The following is a 23462-nucleotide window of genomic DNA, read 5'->3' as shown; positions in this document are numbered from 1 at the left end:
AGTATTCATGTTAAATGCTATTATTCATGTTAATGCTATTATTCATGTTAAATGCTATTATTCATGTTAAATTGTTTTCGAACAACTTATGTAACAATAATTTTTGTCATCTGTAGAGCTTAAATCCATGAGAGCAGAGGTGCAGTTAAGACTGCACTATCCATCCCTTTTATTATAGAATTATGTTATATAAAACCTTTTTTCATCATTTCCCCTTCCTCAATAGCAGAAGGGGGCTTTTTTTGCTCTCTATATCCTTCTGTGTGCTATAAAATCAATTTTAGTGCCAGAGCACAAACTTGCTAAACTTAGAACCAAATAAATTTTTATATACTTTATCATGGTTATGAGTAAATGAACCAAGTAGCTTTTCGGAGAATGTCAGCAATTGTCCAATTTTGTTACACATTTATTTTACATTTACTGGTTTCCATACATACCAGAAGTACAGAAAAATTTGTGCAGTATTTATGGAATTTACTTTGGTCTTCGAGTGTGAATCATTTTACAACTCTTTCCCTTTGTTGCTTTTTGCAATACTTATAATTGTGAACTTGTTAAATTTAATATATTGGCAACATACAAATTATTTTCTTATGTCTGCCACATATGAGAAAGGTTAGTATGGTGGTACCCTTTCCTGGACTTCACACCATGGTTAAGATTTGTATTTAATTAGGGATTTTCAGTCTCAGAACTCTCTCTGTTCCACTGTTCAGTGTCTCTGGCATCATTGGCCAGAATCGTGAAGCTTGGTTTCTAGATGCACATTGGTCAAAACAGCATTATCTTTCCAAAAGTAAGTCACTGCAATCTATATTTCATAAACATGAAGGGGCATATAGTGTTACCCTTGCCTGTCTGTCATTGAGTCTATCTGTTACACCCTGGTTAAGTTTTGAATAAAGGTCAGTTTCTCATTTATTGCAAGTCTCAAAGCAGTGCAACTTTGTAGATGTGTTTTGGTGAGTACCACATATATCAACCAAAAGTAGGTCACTGTGTCCTAATTTTTCACTGTATAGTGACTTTGGTTAAGTTTTGCATTTAAGACAGTTTCTCAGGCATTATTTTACCTGAGACATATGCACCTTGGTATTTATTTGTGTCTTAATAACATTACCCTAACAAATTTTGGTTACGCTTTATTGTCTTCAATGAAGTTTTGTATTTAGGTCAGTTCCTCAGGCATTATTGGTCACAGAATCATGAGGGTTAGCTTGTTTATGCATATTGGTCAGTACATCTTACCAAACCTAGGCCACTGCAACCTATATTTCATTGTTCAATGTTTTTGTTTAAATTTGCATTTAGATCAGTACCTCTGGGAATGTATCACTGATGTATGCAGCTTTTGTTTGGATGCATCTTTATCAGCATAATAACATCCTTCTGTAATTAGCCAATGTGACCTACATTTCAAGCTTAAGTTTCTTTGACAAAGTTTTGCATTTTGTGTCACATTCTCTGGCATTATTTGCCACAGAATCATGCAACTTGGTAATATGTAGATTTGTCTTGTTAAAACAATGCAGTTCTACCAAACATAGGTAACTGTGACCAATATTTCACAATTCAGTGATCTCTATTTTCAGGCATTAATGGTCACAGAGGCATGCAACTTTGGATTTGTCCTGATGAGTAAAAAGCCACCAAATTAAGTCACAAATCTTTATTTTATGCCTCTGTGATTTTGGTTATGTTTTCCATTTATGTCAATTTCTCAAGCAGATTTGACTTGTACAGAAGTGAATGAAAAAACAAATAAAATAAAGAAGAATCTTTGCAAGTAAAATCATTAAAATCGTTTGTTTCAAGATGGTGTGTCAGATAAAACTGTTCTGTGATGTTTCTACACTAGGCCAACCCAACAGTTTCAGTCCGCTCATGAAATGTGTTAACAGAACTTAATATTTTTCATTTTTCATTTAAATATAGTTATAATTTTGACAACATACACAATTAAATGCATGATATGTAAATGCTAATTTTTAAAAATGTTACTGTCCCAAAATTATTGTAAAATTGAGAAACTTATTTTTATTGATGTTGTACCGGAGCTTTTAATCACATTGGCATGGAATAGAGAAAATGTATGCAGATCAACCGTTTTTACTTATAAAAAAGGAAAATCAATGATTTATGAGTAGATATATGGCAATATTTTACTTGTGAAGTCGAAACATTTTGTATTCATTTTGTATTGTCACGAGTGGCACTCATGTCAGTGCAATGTTTCCACTTACTGATGAAATATTTGCATATATCAACTTAAAAAAATGCAAATAACCACTATAATGTAGCTATTTGGCTGTCAGCAATAACAAAATATTTACAGATTTCATTTATCGTGCAAAATTCACAAATTTTATGTACATGTATATGAAAATGTAAAGTCATTTCAGAAAATATTCTTTCCAAAGTCATTGATGGTGAAAATACAACTAATTGATTTGACTTTAAAAGGCGTCTTTTTTATTATTATAATTCTGCCATGTATTTATTGGAGTTTGGTTCATGCCTATTCTTCTATATTACCAGAGCATTTTTCATTTTAAAAAATTACATTACAAACATTTCTGCTGTTCCTTTCTTTGCTCCACATTTTGTATCTTGTTAAAATTAATTTTAAGGTAACGTGAATTTTTTAAGTTCATGATACTTCTGAAAACCAAATTTCCGTTTATACTAGTCATCTTCATTGCAGTTGTCTCTTGACATGCACTACACAGAAGATGAAATTTATGAGCTGTCTCTCGCAAGAGAACCAAGAAATTCTTTGTCTTCAGTAAGTATAAGTGTTTTGGAATTTATGGATTTTATTTGTGTCCACCTTGGAAGTTCAGCATAGTGTCATATTTGTATCCATGTGCATGTCTGTATATCTGTATGTCTGTCCACACCCTAGATTAATCTCTGTGCTAAAGCCTTCTACTCCACAGATTGCAACAGTAATCAATTTGCAGCTTTTTGCTTAGGCATCAGCTGTTGTGTAACAATTTTTGATTGGATTACTCAACAGGTATTACTGTACCAGTCTTTTTATTTTCAAAAGTGATAGATTTCAACTGGTGGAACAGTTATGTTCCCCACTAAATTGATTCTGCTATGTTTTTGTATTCTGTGGATAGAACACATAATTCTGCCATTTTTTTTTCAGATTTAAAAAGAAATCTTTTAATTTTCAAATGTGGTAGCTTTCTGCTATAATACTGTATATGCATTAGATGACCCTTAATAAATTCTTTTTGTCCTACCACTAGTAGAATCACATGCATGGTCATCAGCATGTTCTCCCATAAAAGGAAGGGAGTTGGGCTATAATAGCAACAATTTACCTTGACTATTTGCTCCCACAGCAAATTTAGAATTAGTACTGTTGATTTAATAAAAGTCTTAAAATAAGAATGGAAAGATTTGTCAATTTAAGTTTTCACTGACAGATTGACTTGAGTATGGTCGCTATAAGACAATAGTCTCTTTACTGATTTTATTTCATAAAGTAATACAGTCACATATTTTGAATCCAATTGACTTCTTTTATTGACTTTCCATCCATCATATCTGACATACTATATACAGTCCCTCTTTTATCCACTATTTTTCCTCCCAGACCCTTTGCAAAATATTCAAGGGGCCACACTGACCGTTTAGAACAGTATCTGAACAGAAACCCCAATGTACCATATCTTCAGTAAACGTCCCATTTTATTTGAGATGAGAATCGTTACAGTTGCCTGCAGGTGTTTCATCCATATGCAAGTAATTTCATTCAAGAGTAGATGAGGAATCAACATGATAATCAGTTTAAACATTTCAAGAAGTGCTGGGCCCAAAACTTCTGCACATCAGATATAAATTACATAGTGGGAACACGGTACCAAGTATTAACAACTTGAAAGGCATTACTAGAACTACTGTAACCCATCATTCACTGGGTTAAAACTTTCAATATTTGGACTGGGTCTATTACTTCAAGGAGAGCAGTGTCAGATGCACTGTACAGGCAATGGAGCTGCAAAACTGTGATTAACGAAAAATTGACAGAGGTTAAACTTGAAGAAATCTACAAATAAACTTTTCATCAGCATTTGTAAGTTGAAAAATCATTTGAACAGGTTATTATACAGATGTCCTGCAATTTAAAAAAGTAAATATGATGGATGCACTTACAAGGATAGGTGTGCTTAATATTTCAAATACAGTAGTGCCATTTCTAGCTTCTTTTAACTGGTTCTGTTAGATTCTTTATTTCTTATTATTGTTTGTTGTTTGGATAGTTTTATCTTGTAAGTCTAATTCGCATTTCTCAGACATGTTTATTTCTGACATTGACAATGAACAGTTGAATAAATGTTGATTAGAATAAAATTCATTAATCTAGGACTTTGATTTATCCATTGATTTTGCTTGGAGATGATGGATTACAGAGACTTCATTACATACAGAATCGCCTCATTATAATAGATTGTCCATTTGTAACTTGTATATTCATCTACATACAGAATTTCCTCATTATAAAAGATTGGTTCATTTGTATACTCATCTAGTTATACATACTCTTATTTCAGCCTTCTTTTAGTAACAATAATTTATGCAAATCTGTATCATCTTTTTTCTAGCCCTCTACACCAACAAAACTGGTTGTGTTTGCTGAATGGGTGGCAGGTATTAGTCCGCCAGATCCAAATACCATAAATAAACATGTTCATGATATGGTTGAGGTGAGAATCAGACTACTGCAGTACTTCACAAACCAATATTTAGTGGAGTAATACTTGTACTTCACAAACCAGTATTTAGTGGAGTACTACTTGTACTTCACAAACCAATATTTAGTGGAGTACTACTTGTACTTCACAAACCAATATTTAGTGGAGTACTACTTGTACTTCACAAACCAATATTTAGTGGAGTACTACTTGTACTTCACAAAAAAATAATTATCAGATGGATGAATTTCATGTTAATTCCAGCCTTCATTGTTAGGAAAATGTTCAGGGTGTTTCAATAGAAGATTTTTATTAAGGTTATTCTGAGCCAATATTGTAATGCCGGTGTAAAAAAATGGACTTTATGAAAAGCTTGTGCATATTTATATAAAAAAACTAGTAAATCTTAGTAGTTATTGCAGTATATTTCAGTCATTGAAAGCTGTATTGCCTTGAATTTGGTGTTTTTAAAAGAAAATAACTTTTGTTGAAATAAATGTGCCAATATTCATGGACAAAATGTTTTGTAATTTGCAGAAGATAATGTTAATGGGCATCAGTATATCTCTGTAGTTTTTGATAATATTGTAAATGGGACATCAGTATATCTCTGTAGCTTTTGATAATATTGTAAATGGGACATCAGTATATCTCAGTAGTTTTTGATAATGTAAATGGGACATCAATATATCTCTAGCTTTTATTAATATTGTAAATGGGACATCAGTATATCAATAGTTTTTGATAATATTGTAAATGGGACATAAGTATATCTCACTAGTTTTTGATAATATTGTAAATGGGACATCAATATATCTCTGTAGCTTTTGATAATATTGTAAATGGGACATCAGTATATCAATAGTTTTTGATAATATTGTAAATGGGACATCAGTATATCTCACTAGTTTTTGATAATATTGTAAATGGGACATCAATATATCTCTGTAGCTTTTGATAATATTGTAAATGGGACATCAGTATATCAGTAGTTTTTGATAATATTGTAAATGGGACATCAGTATATCTCTGTAGCTTTTGATAATATTGTAAATGGGACATCAGTATATCTCACTAGTTTTTGATAATATTGTAAATGGGACATCAATATATCTCTGTAGCTTTTGATAATATTGTAAATGGGACATCAGTATATCAATAGTTTTTGATAATATTGTAAATGGGACATCAGTATATCTCACTAGTTTTTGATAATATTGTAAATGGGACATCAGTATATCAATAGTTTTTGATAATATTGTAAATGGGACATCAGTATATCTCATTAGTTTTTGATAATATTGTAAATGAGCATCTGTATATCTCTGTAGCTTTTGATAATATTGTAAATGGGACATCAGTATATCAATAGTTTTTGATAATATTGTAAATGGGACATCAGTATATCTCTGTAGCTTTTGATAATATTGTAAATGGGACATCAGTATATCTCACTAGTTTTTGATAATATTGTAAATGGGACATCAATATATCTCTGTAGCTTTTGATAATATTGTAAATGGGACATCAGTATATCAATAGTTTTTGATAATATTATAAATGGGACATCAGTATATCAATAGTTTTTGATAATATTGTAAATGGGACATCAGTATATCTCTGTAGCTTTTGATAATATTGTAAATGGGACATCAGTATATCTCAGTAGTTTTTGGTAATATTGTAAATGAGCATCTGTATATCTCTGTAGCTTTTGATAATATTGTAAATCATATTATTTCAGGGACATTAATTTTTACTGAGTCATTTACTTTAATAGATGTGAAGCATAAAACGTGCTATTTCATCATTTGCAATTTGCGTGTTATAACACTATTTAAGTGAACAAAATTATCCCACATTTGGTTGTCTTGCTAAATTTTAGAACCATGGTACTTCTGAAAATGTTGTACTTCACAGTATTTTATGTACGGATTAGATTAATCTTTTTTTCAGGCTGTGTTTAAAAACTATGATGGTGACAGAGATGGATTTATTTCACATGCTGAGTTTGAAGCTATAGCTGGAAATTTTCCATTCATAGACTCCTTCTGTGTTCTTGATGCTGATCAGTAAGTAGAGTGGATCAGTATTTTTCCAATGTCTGATTTGCATCTTGTAAAATCATATACCTTTTTTTTGGGGGGGGGGTCAAATGTCATGTATTAAAATGTGATGATACTATAAGAATTGAAGACTGTCCATTTATTTTCAGCTTATGTATATATATATATATATATATATATATATATATATATATATATATATATATATATATATATATATATAGTAAAGATTTTTTAAAATGTTCTTGGATACAACGTTTCGCTATTAGAACATTTGAGTTTAATTTCCTTGGCCAAATTCCTAATTACTATATAATCCAGTGGCTGTTGGTATAAGGGTTCCTTTCTTGTTACATTTTTATTAATTACATCATTTGATTTGGCTATAGCATTTGGAGAAAATGAGCTCATAGTCTATATCAGCAAATATGTTTTTATCACCCAAGACAGGTAAACATTGGCATTCATTTAAGTAAGAAAGGCAGCAGGTAACAAAGGCATGATAATCACACTTCCATCCTAAATGGTAATTTAAACTCATGGGTTGCTGGTCCAACACAGTCAAAGCATGACACGAAATGCTTTGTTTTCATACCTTTATTGGCCATTTAATTTAGTAATTCCCTATAACTGTCATTCTGTACCTGTATGTTGAATAATTCAGTACAAGCTTGAAGTAATCTCTCATATTTGAAGGAATAGTTTGGTGAGATAATGGGGCACATGGTTTTTGTGGGTGGAGCAATGAAATAGTGATAGTGACAAGCCACAGAAAAACATAAGTGTTTTTAATAACTGTTGAATATTCCCAATGTTCATCATCACTGTGTTCTCCTGGAATGGGCAGATTGAATGTTACTAAAAATAAACCTATAAAATGTTGGATTTTGGTAAAAAATTAAGTTGATTGCAATAGAATGGTTTTTCAACAAAAACTTACTTAAATGGCCTTTTGAATAAATGTTATTCCCTGATTTGTTGACCAATTTCATTGAAAAGAAACCAGCATTTGATAGACCAAAAATAATATTAGAGATTCATGCTAGAAATCTCAGTTTATAAGATCCTTTAGAAGTACTATCAGTTGCAGGAAAAACTTATATATTGTAGTATATTGTCAAATTCTTTAATAATTCCTTTATGAAGCAGGATATAGAAAAAATTTAAAACATTGAATAGGAAAAAATACTTTGATAGCAGTGTTAAAAACATACACCAAATAGTGACTCAAAATTCTGATTTAAATAAAAGAAAATAAAATTTCTGTTTTCTTTGATTCATTTAATAAACATTCAAACAATATAGTTGGTAGACTTACTGTTACACATTATCCCATACAAACTCGCATTCCATCTATACTCATTTATAAGTCGATTCAAACTGCAATTAGCAAAGATCCTGGTCTGCCATAGCATATTGAAACTGTATATTAGGGTTAATTCTGTTTGTTCTACTGATTACTCCTAAAAAACTGCACCCCCCACCAGATCTGTCAGTGCATTATGTGACAGCAGATCTGGATATGTGCAGTTTGCAGTTGTGGTCTGCCAACCATATATTGATGCAGTAGAAATTACAAATTCTAAAAAAGGATGGAAGTGTTGCAGTAGAAATTACAAATTCTAAAAAAGGATGGAAATGTTGCAGTAGAAATTACAAATTCTAAAAAAGGATGGATATGTTATTGCAAGAGATGTATGCCATTAGACTTTAAGCTGATAAATTTGTTTTTGTTTTGTCTTTCATTACAGGGATGGAATGATTAGCAAGGCAGAAATGAAGACCTATTTTATCCGAGCTAATTGCCACGCACTGAGAAGTAGCTTCAAACACGAATTCCATGAAATTACATATTTTAAACCTACATTTTGTATACACTGCACCGGTTTAGTAAGTTTTACCATAATGATATCTTCTTTGAACTTTTGAGATTTTATATATAGTTTTATTTTCTTATAAGACACTCCTTCTGCAGCAGGAAAGTGGCCTTATAAAATGTGTGCCCTTCCTGGAAGGGGATTACACATTTGTGATTAATAGCTATATATAAATTACGAAAGGCATAACATTTTGCACTTTTTGCAACGACTTATTCCTTCATTGGTAATTTGGAGTTTTTACACAAGATGCTCCCTGTCTACAATGGAATTGACTTTGTCACCTGATCACCTGGTTTAAGTCTAGTACCCATTCAGGTTCATCCCAAAATCTGAAAGAGAAGCCACAATAGCTAACACACCATTTTTTACTTTCTGGCAACTGGATGTCATGCCTACTTGAGCTGAACATAACTATGCTTCACAGCTGTTAGCTTTTGTCAGCTTCTTAATTATCAGTGATAATAATAGACAAAACCTAAGGAACACACGACAATACGGATAATCAGATTACCTACGTCATTGTATGGACTAAAATTTGGTATAATTTATGGGCATGTTGGAACAAATATCAGTGTGTTTAGTTTAGAAATCAAGAAATATTCATGCAGTCTCTATCTGCAAACACTGTTATACATCTGGTCAAAAGGGGTAAATTGGACTAGCATGCTGGCCGCACTTGCCATGTTAGAGGGGAGGCCATCCTAGAGGGGCACCTTTGGAACATGAACTCATCTGTGCCTTGGAATTCTTGCCATACAGAGTGGTTGGTTACTGATAAATGGGTCCATTCAAGAGGGTGACCACTGTACATTTTCAGACACCAAGTACATTTTAAAGCAAATGGGGGAAAAAAATCAAGTTTGAATGTAAAATAAGGAATGATTTACCCATACCAAGAAAACAGGTAATTGAATTGATGACCTCCACAATGCAGAACCAAATTGATTACCTTAATTATAGCCCAAGTTTCTGTTGTTCTCCATCTTTTTGTTCCTTTAGTACTGGCCGAGAAGGACAGAGTCTAAGAGGTAACCAAATCTGAAGATTTTTAGCTCGCCTTTTCAAAGTAGAGGAAAATTATTGTACTACTCCTAGCGTCAGCATCTACATAGATAAAAGCACACACATCCTCACTTAATGTCAACTACTCTTTCTTCCTGGATCATAGACAACAGTGTGGAGTGGGTTGTATAGCACATGCCCTAAGGGTAGAGTGCAATTGTACTTACATGTTCATTGGTTTTTTAATCACTTTTTGCATTTAGCTCATTTTTTGCATACAGTATATATACTGCTAGACCTGGAATCATGAAATTTAGTGAGAGTTCTACACTCTCAGCACAAATATAGGTAACTGTGGCCTATATACTGCTAGACCTGGAATCATGAAATTTAGTGAGAGTTCTACACTCTCAGCACAAATGTAGGTAACTGTGGCCTATATACTGCTAGACCTGGAATCATGAAATTTAGTGAGAGTTTGCATCATGATAAGTTCTACACTCTCAGCACAAATATAGGTAACTGGCCTATTTCACACTTCACTGACTTTGTACCTGTGAATAAGTATAGGAATGAGGTGAATGGACTGCATGCTTGCATGTGAGGCCTTACCTATTGTGGTTTAGCAAGGTAACTATTGATGCTTGAAGTAGATGTTACTGGCTGTCCATCTTTACTCAAAGCTTGTGACTTTCACCCAGTAAAATCTGGCTTCTCGGGTGGTCAATGATAATAGCTTTACAACATGATTCAAAGAAGTTAACAATGATATGAAAAATTAATGCAAATAAAAAGTCCAGATCTGCTTCTTATTAAATCATTACCCTATGCTGTTATGATAGAAACAGTTTTTCTTGTCTGGTGTTTATGCCTTGTCACAGAAGATAGGCAAGCAGATAGGTGGGTGGGTGGGTATGTTGATAAATAAGTGGTTACACAATATGTGAACACAATACTGGCTATATAGTGTCAATTAATAGTTTAGATTTAAAACTTTAATTTGATCAAAGTTCAGCTGTGAAGATAAATGATTGCCAGAAATAGATTTTGTTTGAATAGTGGCCAAGATCACTTTAGTCTAAAAAAATTTGGCATGATAATGTTTATGGTGACTACTGGAGGCTAGGAAAAACAAAGGTGAGCTATGTAACCTTTCATTGCATTTGGGTTATTTTTTGGAGGGATCACCAAATTTCTGTCACCATTGCTTTTCTAAACAATTTTGTTGTGAATTGGTATATGTTGGGGGCCAGAATAATTTACTTTCAATTCATACTACATTAAAAATTAAACCTACATCCTTTTCTTTATAGAGGCCATCAAGTTTTCTGTACTGAGAACCATTGGTTATGTTAACCACTGGCTTTGTTTTGAATAACCCGGATTAAACCCCAGTAAGAACCACCAACCCATAGGCAGCTTTCTCACATACCCACTTTGGCCAAGCCTGAGACTCGGACCCATGCAGACAGAGGTGAGATGGCTGTGATCGGTAAAGGCAAATGATTTAGACCACTCGGCCACCCAGGGCCCCAATACTGAATGTAACTGGTGCTTCGATACAAAATAAAGAAAATATTTTCCAAAGAAGATGTAAAGTATGAAAATTTTGTAAATGACAGTATGTCAGTACTGTAACTGAGGATCCCCATAAATACTAAGCTTTCAATGCTTCACCCAAATGTTTGTCACACATTTGAGTTAAATTGTCAGAGTTTGGCAGTGAGGTACCCATGTTTAATTCAATAGAGTCAAGTTCTACAGGACTGACACCATTCATTTTTCTTTCAGCTTTGGGGTCTCATTAAACAAGGTTGGAAATGTAAAGGTAAAATCATGCATATTTACCATATTGTCTCAAATTATTTAAACAGTCTGTTCACACACACACACACATGCACACACACACACACACACACACATGGTAGATATTATTGATATACACACTCTCATACATTTTATCTTGCCAGCATTTTTGAGTCTTTTGTGAATGTTGCCAATCTCTGAGTAACCTCTAGCACTCATAAATGGGAGACAAGATCTCCAGCATTGTAGTGAACAATATTGTATGAACAATATTGTAACATAGAATCAATTGAATATGCCTCTTTACATTTTTCAGACATTTGGAATTAAGTAGATCAACTCAGTATAATAAATACCCACACGTATTGAAAATAATGAATCATTCATTTTTCTCACTGTATTTGAACAGATATATTCATTGTACATGAATAGGTTTAATGTTGCAGTGATGTTAGCTAACTTACATGAGTTGATTAATTTTTTGTTATTTTTGTTTTAGAACAAAAATCTGTAATTTTTCACTGATCTCCAGCATTTTGAGAACTAATCCCCAGCAATTTTATTTCAGAGCTTTTAAGATTAAGTAATATTTGTAATACCCTGTCATACTTGTAATATTTGTAATATCCTGTCATACTTGTAATATTTGTAATACCCTGTCATACTTGTAATATTTGTAATACCCTGTCATACTTGTAATATTTGTAATACCCTGTCATACTTGTAATATTTGTAATACCCTGTCATACTTGTAATATTTGTAATACCCTGTCATACTTGCACTGTTATGATGTATATAACTATCAAATTTAGAAAATAGTTTTGATTTTATTATAACATTGTTGTCACTGACATGTTGGAAAAGTAATACCTTTGTCTCCTGGTCATAAAATATGTTTTTGTTAAACTTTAAAACAAAATTACTGTTTTTATGTTCTCCTTCAGATTGTGGTATTAATGCTCATAAGCACTGTAAAGACTTGGTGGTGATGGAATGTAGGAGCAAAGTCAATGCATCCAGTAACAGGAGGCTTGATTCAGTCTCTTCCAATGGTTGGTTCACAGATTATGCATATACATACACGTATGGATAGATACACACTTGCACACACACATGTAATGCCATCAAATTTAACTATGTCCCACTTATCTGTTGGATTAACTATGTCCCACTTATCTGTTGGATCCTAGATGAGTATGTAAAAAAATCCAAGTGAGATTCATTTCTTTCAAGTTAGGATTCTGGGTTAATGTCCTTATTCTATACTGTGAGAGTATTGTAGATAGTGTGAAATCCTCCATTGTCCATCCATCTCTCTCCAGTACTTCTTTTACAATGTTTCCATGTGGGGAAAAGATGCAAATATAATTCGGAACTTTTGCCAATATTTTTTAGGAAAAAAACTGTCTTGGTTCAGATTTTGATTCCTTTTTTACGTATTGCCACCAAAATTGCATTATGGATGCATTAAAGGATAAACAAGTGTCCCAAACTAAACGTTCCCTGTGAACTACTTTCTGGGTTTTTTTAACACTGCTGCACAGATAATGACTTGAGCCACAAAATTGGAGTTATCTTACTTGCTCCTTCTTGCTTCTGATCCAAGCACTCAAGTATTGTATGTTAGTACCAGGGATTGGTATGGGAATATGCAATATAGGGGTATTATTGTCATTGGTATAGGACTGTGCATTGTAGGGGTATTATTGTCATTGGCATGGAACTATGCAATGTTGGGGTATTATTGTCATATCATTGGCATGGGACTATGCAATATTGGGGTATTATTGTCATTGGCATGGGACTATGCACTTTAAGGGTATTATTCTCATCGGTACAAGACTATGCAATGTAGGGGTATTATTCTCAATGGTATAGGACTATGCGATATGGGGGTAATATTCTCATTACCAGGGATTGGTATGGGAATATGCAATGTAGGGTTATTATTGGCATTGGTACAGGACTATCAGTGTAGGGATATTATTCTCATTGGTACAGGACTATCAGTGTAGGGGTATTATTGTCATTGGTATAGAACTATGCAGCATGGACGTATTATTGTCATTGGTATAGGACTATGCATTGTGGAGGTATTATTGTCATTGGTATCGGACTATGCAGTGTGGAGGTATTATTGTCATTGGTATAGGACTATGCAGTGTGGAGGTATTATTGTCATTGGTATAGGACTATGCAGTGTGGAGGTATTATTGTCATTGGTATAGGACTATGCAGTGTGGAGGTATTATTGTCATTGGTATAGGACTATGCAGTGTGGAGGTATTATTGTCATTGGTATAGGACTATGCAGTGTGGAGGTATTATTGTCATTGGTATAGGACTATGCAGTGTGGAGGTATTATTGTCATTGGTATAGGACTATGCAGTGTGGAGGTATTATTGTCATTGGTATAGGACTATGCAGTGTGGAGGTATTATTATCATTGGTATAGGACTATGCAATGTAGAGGTATTATTATCATTGGGACAGGAATATGCAATGTTGGGGTATTATTGTCATTGGTATGTCTCAGATGAATTCTCAATTTAAAGAATAAAAAGGCCAATAACTAATAAGTATTCTCGACTGCTGAATATTAAAGTAACTTGTGGTATAGAGTAAATATTGTTTTATATCGATGAATCACTTCTTGTATCAATATGGGTATCAACATGGAAAAAAGTATTGATACATTGATATATCAATTAATCGTTTCACCCCAAATTATAAATCAGTTTTACTTAGCATTATTTGCCACTCTCAATATCTTTATTATTGATTTGTTATGTAATGACCTGTGTAAAACACACACCAGCACAGATATAAGCCTATCTTTTGCTGAAAAATGTCATTAAACCCTACAACACCTACAACTACCACTACCAATCTAAGCCCAATATTCTCAGAACTACTGTATATACTTGCGTATAAGCCAAATAATTGAGGAAAAAATAAAAGCCTGGAAGAAGGGATGGGGCAGCTTATCCTTGGGCCAACGTCTAAACTTGACTGTTTTTAGGTCTTTTTGTTGACTACTGTAATGTCTGTAAATCTTGGGACATGTAACAATATATTTTTCCATGTCCTAAGACATAGGCATGTAAAAAAGAGTAACTATCGGTGACCCGACACTTATTAAACTGTTGTATAGTACTATGAGTGATTTTGTTATTATTTTGCATGTGCAGATTTTCTGATTTCTCCAACATGAAGTTAAGTAAAGGTAAATACAGACTTCATAATTCGCAGGCCAGTTGAATTTAGCAGGGAGACCATGCTGAACTATAATGTACAGTACTTACACTTTGCAAAGCGTGGGTAGTGTCACTTAAATCCTTACTTATTCCCAAACCTATTAGATGCAGATTTTGCTTTATTCATTGTTTCAACCAAATTGCATTCTTCCAGATAACATTTCAGCTAGTCCTTAATAGCTGTTTCATTTACGTTGAATCACACGCTCACAGGTTACTCATTTTCAATGATATGAGCGATCCTACAAATTGAGGTAATATTTTTAAAAAGGTACGCATGTTTAATTGTACAAGGCATATAACCATCATAATTTACATGTTCAGGAAGCATGGTAATAACAAAGGCTAAAATTCTCGTATAGCTCAAATAAGATAAACATCAATCAATTTTAGTTTTGTGTTTTAGCTGAACAAACATCATAACTTTCCACATAATGGAAAGCTTGATGTTTTGGTGTCTCCTATGTTGATAGTCAGTGAATTTTGTTTTGCGACAGAAGTACATGCCAGTTAATCATTAAAACCCTGAAACTGGCTTGTGATAAGACGGAATTTTGACGGGTAACTATACAAGTACATTGATGTGTAATTGCCTTTTATTCCTTAATATTTGCACAGTTACCTTAGTTTTGTAAAACAGAGTCAAAGGCATACCTATGAACTTTTCAAAAGCCATGTAGGGAGACTGAATAAAAGAAATAGAGATTGGGACCTAAAATTGGGAGGTTTTTCGTGGCATTTTTAAAGCCTTGTTTTCACTAAATATTGATCGATCTTCCTGGTCCAATATGCATGAAATTCACAAAAAGACTTGCCATTTCTCCCTATGACGTGCCCTATTTTCATATTCTGGTCAGCTGTGGTCAAACTGCACAATAGCTAAAGATTAGTCTTAAATAAACAAGCAAGAAAGCAAGTGCGACTAATTAAAAGTTAATCTTTATCCATGCAACTATATTGTGAAAACGATTGGCCCTCCGCCATAATTCAAAGAAACCACATTCTACACTATTGTGTGTTACGCCAACACCAGCAATTGATTGGCAAATGAAGGATTCCCAGTTTTGTTGAACTAAAGGTACCAAAATGGCCACCCTCATGGTACCATACATGTGGCAGCTATTTTCCCCTCTTTGTATATCTGACCATATTCCCTTATTGTCAGCTAGTAAAGCATTTAGTATTGTTTATTATAAAACATGCATTCTGAATTAGTTTTTTGAGGACAAATTTGCTGTGTGGTATGTGTTTTCATTCCTTCTTTTAATTTAACAATGGTAATTATCACTGGTATATACGGTATAAAAATGCCAGGTGTTCACTCATGTAAGTTTCTTTCATGGGAATGGCGCTATAGCAGATGGAGTTACAGTATTCGTAGTGATCATTCTTGGGATTGAAATTAATTGTGGATGATTTTATTGTTGTGGTTTACTTTTTTTGTTCTGGTTTATTTTTTTATTTTTGTATTAGTGTAGAGGGTAAAAAAAATCATTAATTTACATGAATAATGTTTAAACTTAACATTCTATTTAGTGAAGAAGCGAATTCTTTATAGTAAAGAAATTATTTCATCACAACAATAATTCACAGGTGATACAACATAACATGTGGGACTTTTCTTGTTTAGAAGAAATGAAAATCAAAGACATAATGTAATAATCGGAAGTTCTCTGCAAAAATCAGAAGATATCATGAAATTGGTAGGTAGGCGTGGAGCAACCCAAAAAATATGGAGTTTTTTTTTCCCCCCGGCATGAAAGCTGACAGGTGTGGTGTAAGGTCTCTTACATCAAAGCAAACTACAACTCAGCTTTTACGGTATTAGCATTGAACCATATTGTTTGTTTGTTGTGTTGTCATACTGGGATTACATTTAATGAGTTAGGTATTTACAATTTCAGAGCAATGTAAAAACATACTTACCAGTGTACTGATATAGAATATCCAATGCAATAATGCATAAACAAACAATAACAAAAGGGAGAGGTAGTGTCAAAGCAACTTGTGAATGGTAAATTCTTGTCATCGTTCGATCAAATTATACACAAATCTAAATTAGGCAGAAACAATAAGAAAACAGAAAATTACATAAATTACTTTTCAGACAAGTATATACCATTTCTTTTTAATAATCATGCATGCCAACCTCAAGATAAGTATACTTGTAATTTAAATATAACTTTGCCTAAATAAATGCATTTAGAACCTACCTTGTACATCTTGAGATGTCTTGGAGTTGTAGGTCGGCTTATATGCGGGTCATGCACTTTTTAGTGTTTATACCTGTTCAGTTTGGGGGGGTTGGCTTATATGCAAACAGGCTTATATGTGAGTATATATGGTAACACCACAGACCCAGGCCCCACATTGTCAGTATTGACAGCACAGACCCAGGCCGTGTATTCTCAGAATTTTGAGGGCAAGAAACTGGAACTGAGGCTCCGAATCATATATGATACTTAGGGCATACTTTGTCCTAAAATATGATATTCTGATAGAAGGACACGTGTTACAAAAAAGATGAACTTATTCTTTTTTACTCTTGCTTTAACGCAAGTTATAAATGTCAAAGTCTCTAGACTTTAAGTTGACACTTGAGTTCAAGAAGTTTCTGGCCAGATCTTTTGTTGTACAGTATGCTGATGGATGAGGACTGTTCATCTGTATATTCTGGTCTGTTAGTGCATTATGGGTTAGTAGTTCTGAGCTTACATTGTAGTTAGACAAAAAAAATCAAGTCAGTAAACTAGAAAGAATACATTTTACAACATGTTTAGATGTCCTGCATATAGATCCAACTCCCAATTTTGATAAATCATTGGAATTTGAACTAATTGTTATTGACAGGATCTGGAAGTCAGGATCTATCATACTCAACTAAAAGAAAAATGTCTCAGCGACAGAAGCGGTCCCGAGTTCATCGTGGCACACAGACTGAGGAGAGCTATTTCCTCCCACCTGCTCAGTCTGAGATGAATGGGGAGTATGGCGAGTATTATGAGGGGCTGCATGAGAGACTTCTTAAGGCAGAGGAGGTGAGTAGGACATGACAGTCAAATAAAACCTTTATTTAACATATTTCCAGTCTTCAGCATATTAGAACCAGATCTTTCATCAAATAGTGTACCAGCAGGTCAGACTCAATGCTGTTCATTCAGAATTTTAAGTAGAATAAATAGTAACAAGTAGTCTGTTAGCACATTACGTGATTGCAGATCTGGCCCATCCACAATTTTCCCAATCAGGTTGAAATCAAGATCAACTTGTCAATAAGTAGACCTGACAGGCAATGATATAAGTTCATGTTCTGTTGACTGCTTGATTTACTAACCAAATTACAGCTTTTATACTGCTGAAAGTGAAAAAAGGTATTTGGTAAATATCATTACTAATGATAACTTTCAGACCACTTCGGTGGCCGTAGTGGTTATTGTTCACCTTGGATGCAGGAAGTCACGGATTCAAACCCCGGCCGTGTCAAACCAAAGACTTATAAAAATGGTACTAGAAGCTTCCTCACATGGTGCTCAACATTGGGACTGGTTGGCCTGGTGTCAGGATAATGTGACTGGGTGGGACATGGTGCTTCATGTCTGTGGCATGATGCCCCAATGCTAGACATCACTATAAACTGCCACTCTGCAGTCATTGTAGTGATATGACACGAAAAGTTTTAAAGCTACATTAAGAATCCAAATCACATACACACACACACACACAATGAAAGTTGCTAAAAATAAGTGGCTGGGGAATTCCAATGGTCACCAGAACATGAATTTTCATGGATACCTATTAGACAATTTTTTTAAGGTAGATTTTTTATTGGATTACAATTTTCCCAGCTGGTAGAACAGATAGGTAAGAACCAGTCTATTAGTACATTATGTGATTGCAGATCTGACCTGTCCACAAAATTTAACTGGTTGCTGTTTCTACATAAGTAGAACAAATCTGTTAGTAGACTTGGTTTATCAATAGCTTTCCCAGTTGGGTGTTTGTTTCACAGAAGAAAATACTGTAGTTTTAAAACTACTTGATGTCTCTTTGTAGCAAACGTGTAAACCATTTCACATGCTAGCATTTACATGTTGGTCTCCTCCTGGAATCTGAGAAAAGTGCATTTATCTGGCATACAGTACTAATGTCTAAAGTTGGCATATTTTACTAATTGTCTTTGGCAGTGGGGATGGAAAAAAACTTTAAAAAATAACACCATTTCACCTCCATGGCAATTCAGTTTCAGTTGTTTAAAGCAATCTGTCAAGAATAGGGGGAAATATACAGTTGACTTGTAGCTGAGTTTATTGTAGTTTAATATTGAATAATTTAGTTTGTTGATAAACCTGTATTCAAAGTAAGCACATATGCATACATATGAACCTTCTGAGGCGGGGGTTTATATCTTCTAGTATCAAAATGCCTCCCATCCCTATCATGTTTAAAAACTCTCATCTCTCATATTTGAAGACAAAAAAGTATGTGAAATTTCCAGTTCCAGTGGTTTGCACTATCTGTTCTTGTACAGTAATACTTTTTGGTTATTAGTGTAACAATGTTGTCTGTACCAGTAATCATCATCAGCATTGTTGTCATTGTCATCATCATCATCTTCATCATCATCAATCCCATAACCCAAGAGGTTGTTGGGGCACCATAGATGACTAGATGACGATGATGATGACAACACTGTCTGTACCAGTAATACAGTTTATTTATTAGTATAATATTATAAAGGTAATGCTTGCATGTCACAAAATAGGTAAGAAATTCATAGAGAGCCTATCTGCTCCAGTGGCCTGAGTGGTTAGATCATCCACCTTGGATGTGGAAGGTCATGTGTTTGAACCCCAGCCAAGTCATACTAAATAATTGGTACTTGCAGCTGCCTTGCTTGGTGCTCAGCATTAACAAAGTAGTGTTAGGACTGGTAAGCCATGTGTCAGGATAAAGTGACTGGTTGGTACATGATGCTACATGTCTGCAGCATGATGCCTCAGTGCTAGACATCATTATAAACTGCCATACCACAGATACTGCAGCAATATGACTGGAAATTTGTTAAAGCTAATTTAAAAATCCAAATCACACACACACACACACACATACACTTTTAGAGAGCAAATCACTTGTCTGAAATATGGCAGATGCAAGACACTTTATTGACAAGAATTCTCACTGAAGACACTGATCATTTGCCAGAACCAGTAGCTAGAAGTTGGGACCAGGACTGAAACTTCCACACTTTCTCTGTGTATGTGGCACTTCCACACTTTCTCTGTGTATCTGGTACTTCCACACTTTCTCTGTGTATCTGGTACTTCCACACTTTCTCTGTGTATCTGGTACTTCCACACTTTCTCTGTGTATCTGGTACTTCCACACTTTCTCTGTGTATCTGGAACTTCCACACTTTCTCTGTGTATCTGGTACTTCCACACTTTGTGTATCTGGCACTTCCACACTTTCTCTGTGTATCTGGTACTTCCACACTTTCTCTGTGTATCTGGAACTTCCACACTTTCTCTGTGTATCTGGTACTTCCACACTTTCTCTGTGTATCTGGCATTTCCACACTTTCTCTGTGTATCTGGTACTTCCACACTTTCTCTGTGTATCTGGTACTTCCACACTTTCTCTGTGTATCTGGTACTTCCACACTTTCTCTGTGTATCTGGTACTTCCACACTTTCTCTGTGTATCTGGTAGTTCCGCACTTTCTCATTGTATGTGGTAAAGTATGGAGATTTTAAGAACCAGAAGTTCACTGTTTATCTCAGCAGTGATTTTGAAAATATTGACTAGAGTTAAAATTTCAAAGACATGGGTGTAAATACTGGGAGGACCAAACTGGACTGACTGTGTTCTGGTATTAGTGTGGCATTTCTTTACCAAAAATATTATATAAATGTGCTGTATCTTTTCTATAATTGTGTTCCTTTTAGTGAATAAACCTTTATTTTATATTAATGAACAATCAAAGATTTTTTAATGGCAAATCAGCTTAACAAGCAAAAGAAAATTGTATTTCTTTTACAATATAAAATATTTTGAGAAAGACATTTAAGTCCAGATTTATTGACTTTTAGTACAGAAACATGTTTTTAATAAAGAATGCAAATGGTTTTGAAAACATATTTGTTTCTCCTTTAATAAGCATAGGAAAGCCATGTAGGTGCAACATATAGACTTGCTCATGGAGCTTACCTCTTTTGAAAATACTGCAGCAGGAAAACTTACATCACCATAAGTCAAAGTGATTTTTAAAACATAATTTTATTCCATGACAATTTTTTTTAAAATTTAATTTCTTTAAAGCACAATGTTTATGTACTTGAAGAAATAAAAATTTACTTAGGCATTCACATGTAGCTATTTATTTTGCCAAAAGAAATTATATTTTCTTGATGGATATAAAGAATTTGTCTTTTCAGAAGTTTTAATTTTTGATAAAATGAACTTTATGCAATAAAAATTATGCAATTTTTTTTTTTGGGGGGGGGTCATTGCAGCACATTTCTGCCCTCCTTTGCACAAAGTAATGCAAGGATAAGTCTGGCTTGAAACCAGCAGTCCTGGTTAATATTTTACACTAGTGTACTTTAAATTTTGCCTTAATTTAAATTTTTCGTCAAGTGCAATCGTTACTGAGATAAATGGTAGCATTTTGGTTCTGAAAATTCTTTACATTTACCAGATGCACAGAAAAGTGTTGATGTCCAGATTTCTAGTCCCGTCTCCCAGATTAAAGTCCGAGGAATTAGCTACCATCCTCACTGGACATTTAAGAACTTTGCAAATTTTGACAACAGAGAAATTTGTGCATGGGTGACAAGGAGCAATACATGGGCAAGATGCTGAACAATTAGGCAAATAATATTTTGACTTGAATGCTTCATTGTTGATCGTTCAAGTTTCAGGTTTTTAAAGAGCTGACGTCTTTCAAACTAAGATCAAAGTGCAGTGATTGATTACTGATACAGTTGAAATGAACAACCACAAAAATGTAAACAAAGATTCAGTGATAAGACATTTTTTCTTCAAGAATGTTACTCACTAGCAAAAATTATTAAATCAAACTTGTTTATTTTTGGACTAAAACTTCAATAAATTGGTGAAAATATTGTAGTATTTCAGGAGTATTGTCATGATGATATTATATCTGTATTCATGTTATAATAAAGCCATGTCATGAACATGTTATATTTGAATTCATGTTATAATAAAGCCATGTCATGACCATGTTATATTTGAATTCATGTTATAATAAAGCCATGTCATGAACATGTTATATTTGAATTCATGTTATAATAAAGCCATGTCATGACCATGTTATATTTGAATTCATGTTATAATAGAGCCATGTCATGACCATGTTATATTTGAATTCATGTTATAATAAAGCCATGTCATGACCATGTTATATTTGAATTCATGTTATAATAGAGCCATGTCATGACCATGTTATATTTGAATTCATGTTATAATAGAGCCATGTCATGACCATGTTATATTTGAATTCATGTTATAATAAAGCCATGTCATGACCATGTTATATTTGAATTCATGTTATAATAGAGCCATGTCATGACCATGTTATATTTGAATTCATGTTATAATAAAGCCATGTCATGACCATGTTATATTTGAATTCATGTTATAATAAAGCCATGTCATGACCATGTTATATTTGAATTCATGTTATAATAGAGCCATGTCATGACCATGTTATATTTGAATTTATAATAGAGCCATGTCATGACCATGTTATATTTGAATTCATGTTATCATTATAACATGAATTCAGATATAACACGATCATGACCTGGCTTCTTATAACAGGAATGTCCTGTGAGTATGGATAAGTCATGATGTGGGCATATTTTATTTATGTAAATAAAATTGAGACCAATATTACATTGTGTCTGTCTAGTCCTAAGAAGAGAAAGTTATGATGATGTATGATTTACTGTGTACAGACAGTTGGGATGATTTTATCATGCTCCTGAAAAGAGAGAAAGGGTTGGGGTTGGGTGGGGCAGGGGTGGGTGTGTTCATTTAAAGATTTATATTGTGATGGTGAAATATCTCCAGATCGAATTTTTTAACTCTCCTGATTTGACTTCCTTAGATGTCACATGTATGCACATGGCCTTCACTTACACTTACAGTCTAGATTTTACAATCAGGTCTTTCACTTTTTAAGCATGTAATAATGCTTCCGAAATGCAGTCGAATATGGTGGGCATATGTTTTACAAAATGGCAAAATCTTTTACTGACATCTCAATAGGTTTCATGCAATTTAGTCCATTACAAGTTTGAAGATGAGTCTAATGCTGCTTTAAATTTAGATATATGCCATGTATGTGACTTATTTACCTTGTGATATTTTAAAGTTTGAGAAATATCTTGGCATCACTTGTTAAAGCTGGTTTAGACAGGTGAAAGATCTCATGGCCACTTGGGCCTCTTTATTTCATGAGAATATTTATAGAGGCCATATTATTCAAAGAGCTATAAACATGCAGTGCATGTTGTGACAAAGTACAAATTCCTACATTTTGATTTAATGCATTGAAATGTACATAGATAAGTAATACAGTCTTTTTTTTTTCAATCAGTCCCAAACATCACACGAGGAAGTTCAGTAAGTTGTCTCATGCCTCTGTGATTACTCATATCTGTATGAATGTTTTCAGTTTTTCACACATTGGAATAATAGCTATCTTTCTTCA

The 23462-nt window shown here is 33.7% G+C and overlaps 1 protein-coding gene across 6 annotated transcripts in view; it reads left to right on the top strand.

The window, feature by feature from the left end:
- Positions 1 to 23462, top strand: part of LOC149804287 (ras guanyl-releasing protein 3-like) — a 269841-nt gene that overhangs the window by 224613 nt on the left and 21766 nt on the right. For 5 of the 6 annotated variants that reach the window (XM_089938462.1, XM_089938456.1, XM_089938466.1 and 2 more), the window contains 7 exons: positions 2708 to 2788; positions 4623 to 4724; positions 6669 to 6784; positions 8530 to 8668; positions 11452 to 11488; positions 12412 to 12519; positions 17576 to 17763. In XM_089938462.1, the coding sequence (XP_089794588.1) occupies positions 2708 to 2788; positions 4623 to 4724; positions 6669 to 6784; positions 8530 to 8668; positions 11452 to 11488; positions 12412 to 12519; positions 17576 to 17763 (771 nt within the window). Of the gene's footprint in view, positions 1 to 2707; positions 2789 to 4622; positions 4725 to 6668; positions 6785 to 8529; positions 8669 to 11451; positions 11489 to 12411; positions 12520 to 17575; positions 17764 to 23348; positions 23375 to 23462 lie in introns of all 6 variants that reach the window. The other variant, XM_089938473.1, reaches the window with a different exon arrangement.

The sequence above is a fragment of the Sinohyriopsis cumingii genome, chromosome 2 (genome assembly GCF_028554795.1).
Source record: "Sinohyriopsis cumingii isolate HCF-2022 chromosome 2, ASM2855479v2, whole genome shotgun sequence".
In the NCBI taxonomy this organism is placed as follows: domain Eukaryota; kingdom Metazoa; phylum Mollusca; class Bivalvia; order Unionida; family Unionidae; genus Sinohyriopsis; species Sinohyriopsis cumingii.
Note: the sequence above shows the minus strand (reverse complement) of the source record. Positions and strands in the feature narration are given on the sequence as shown.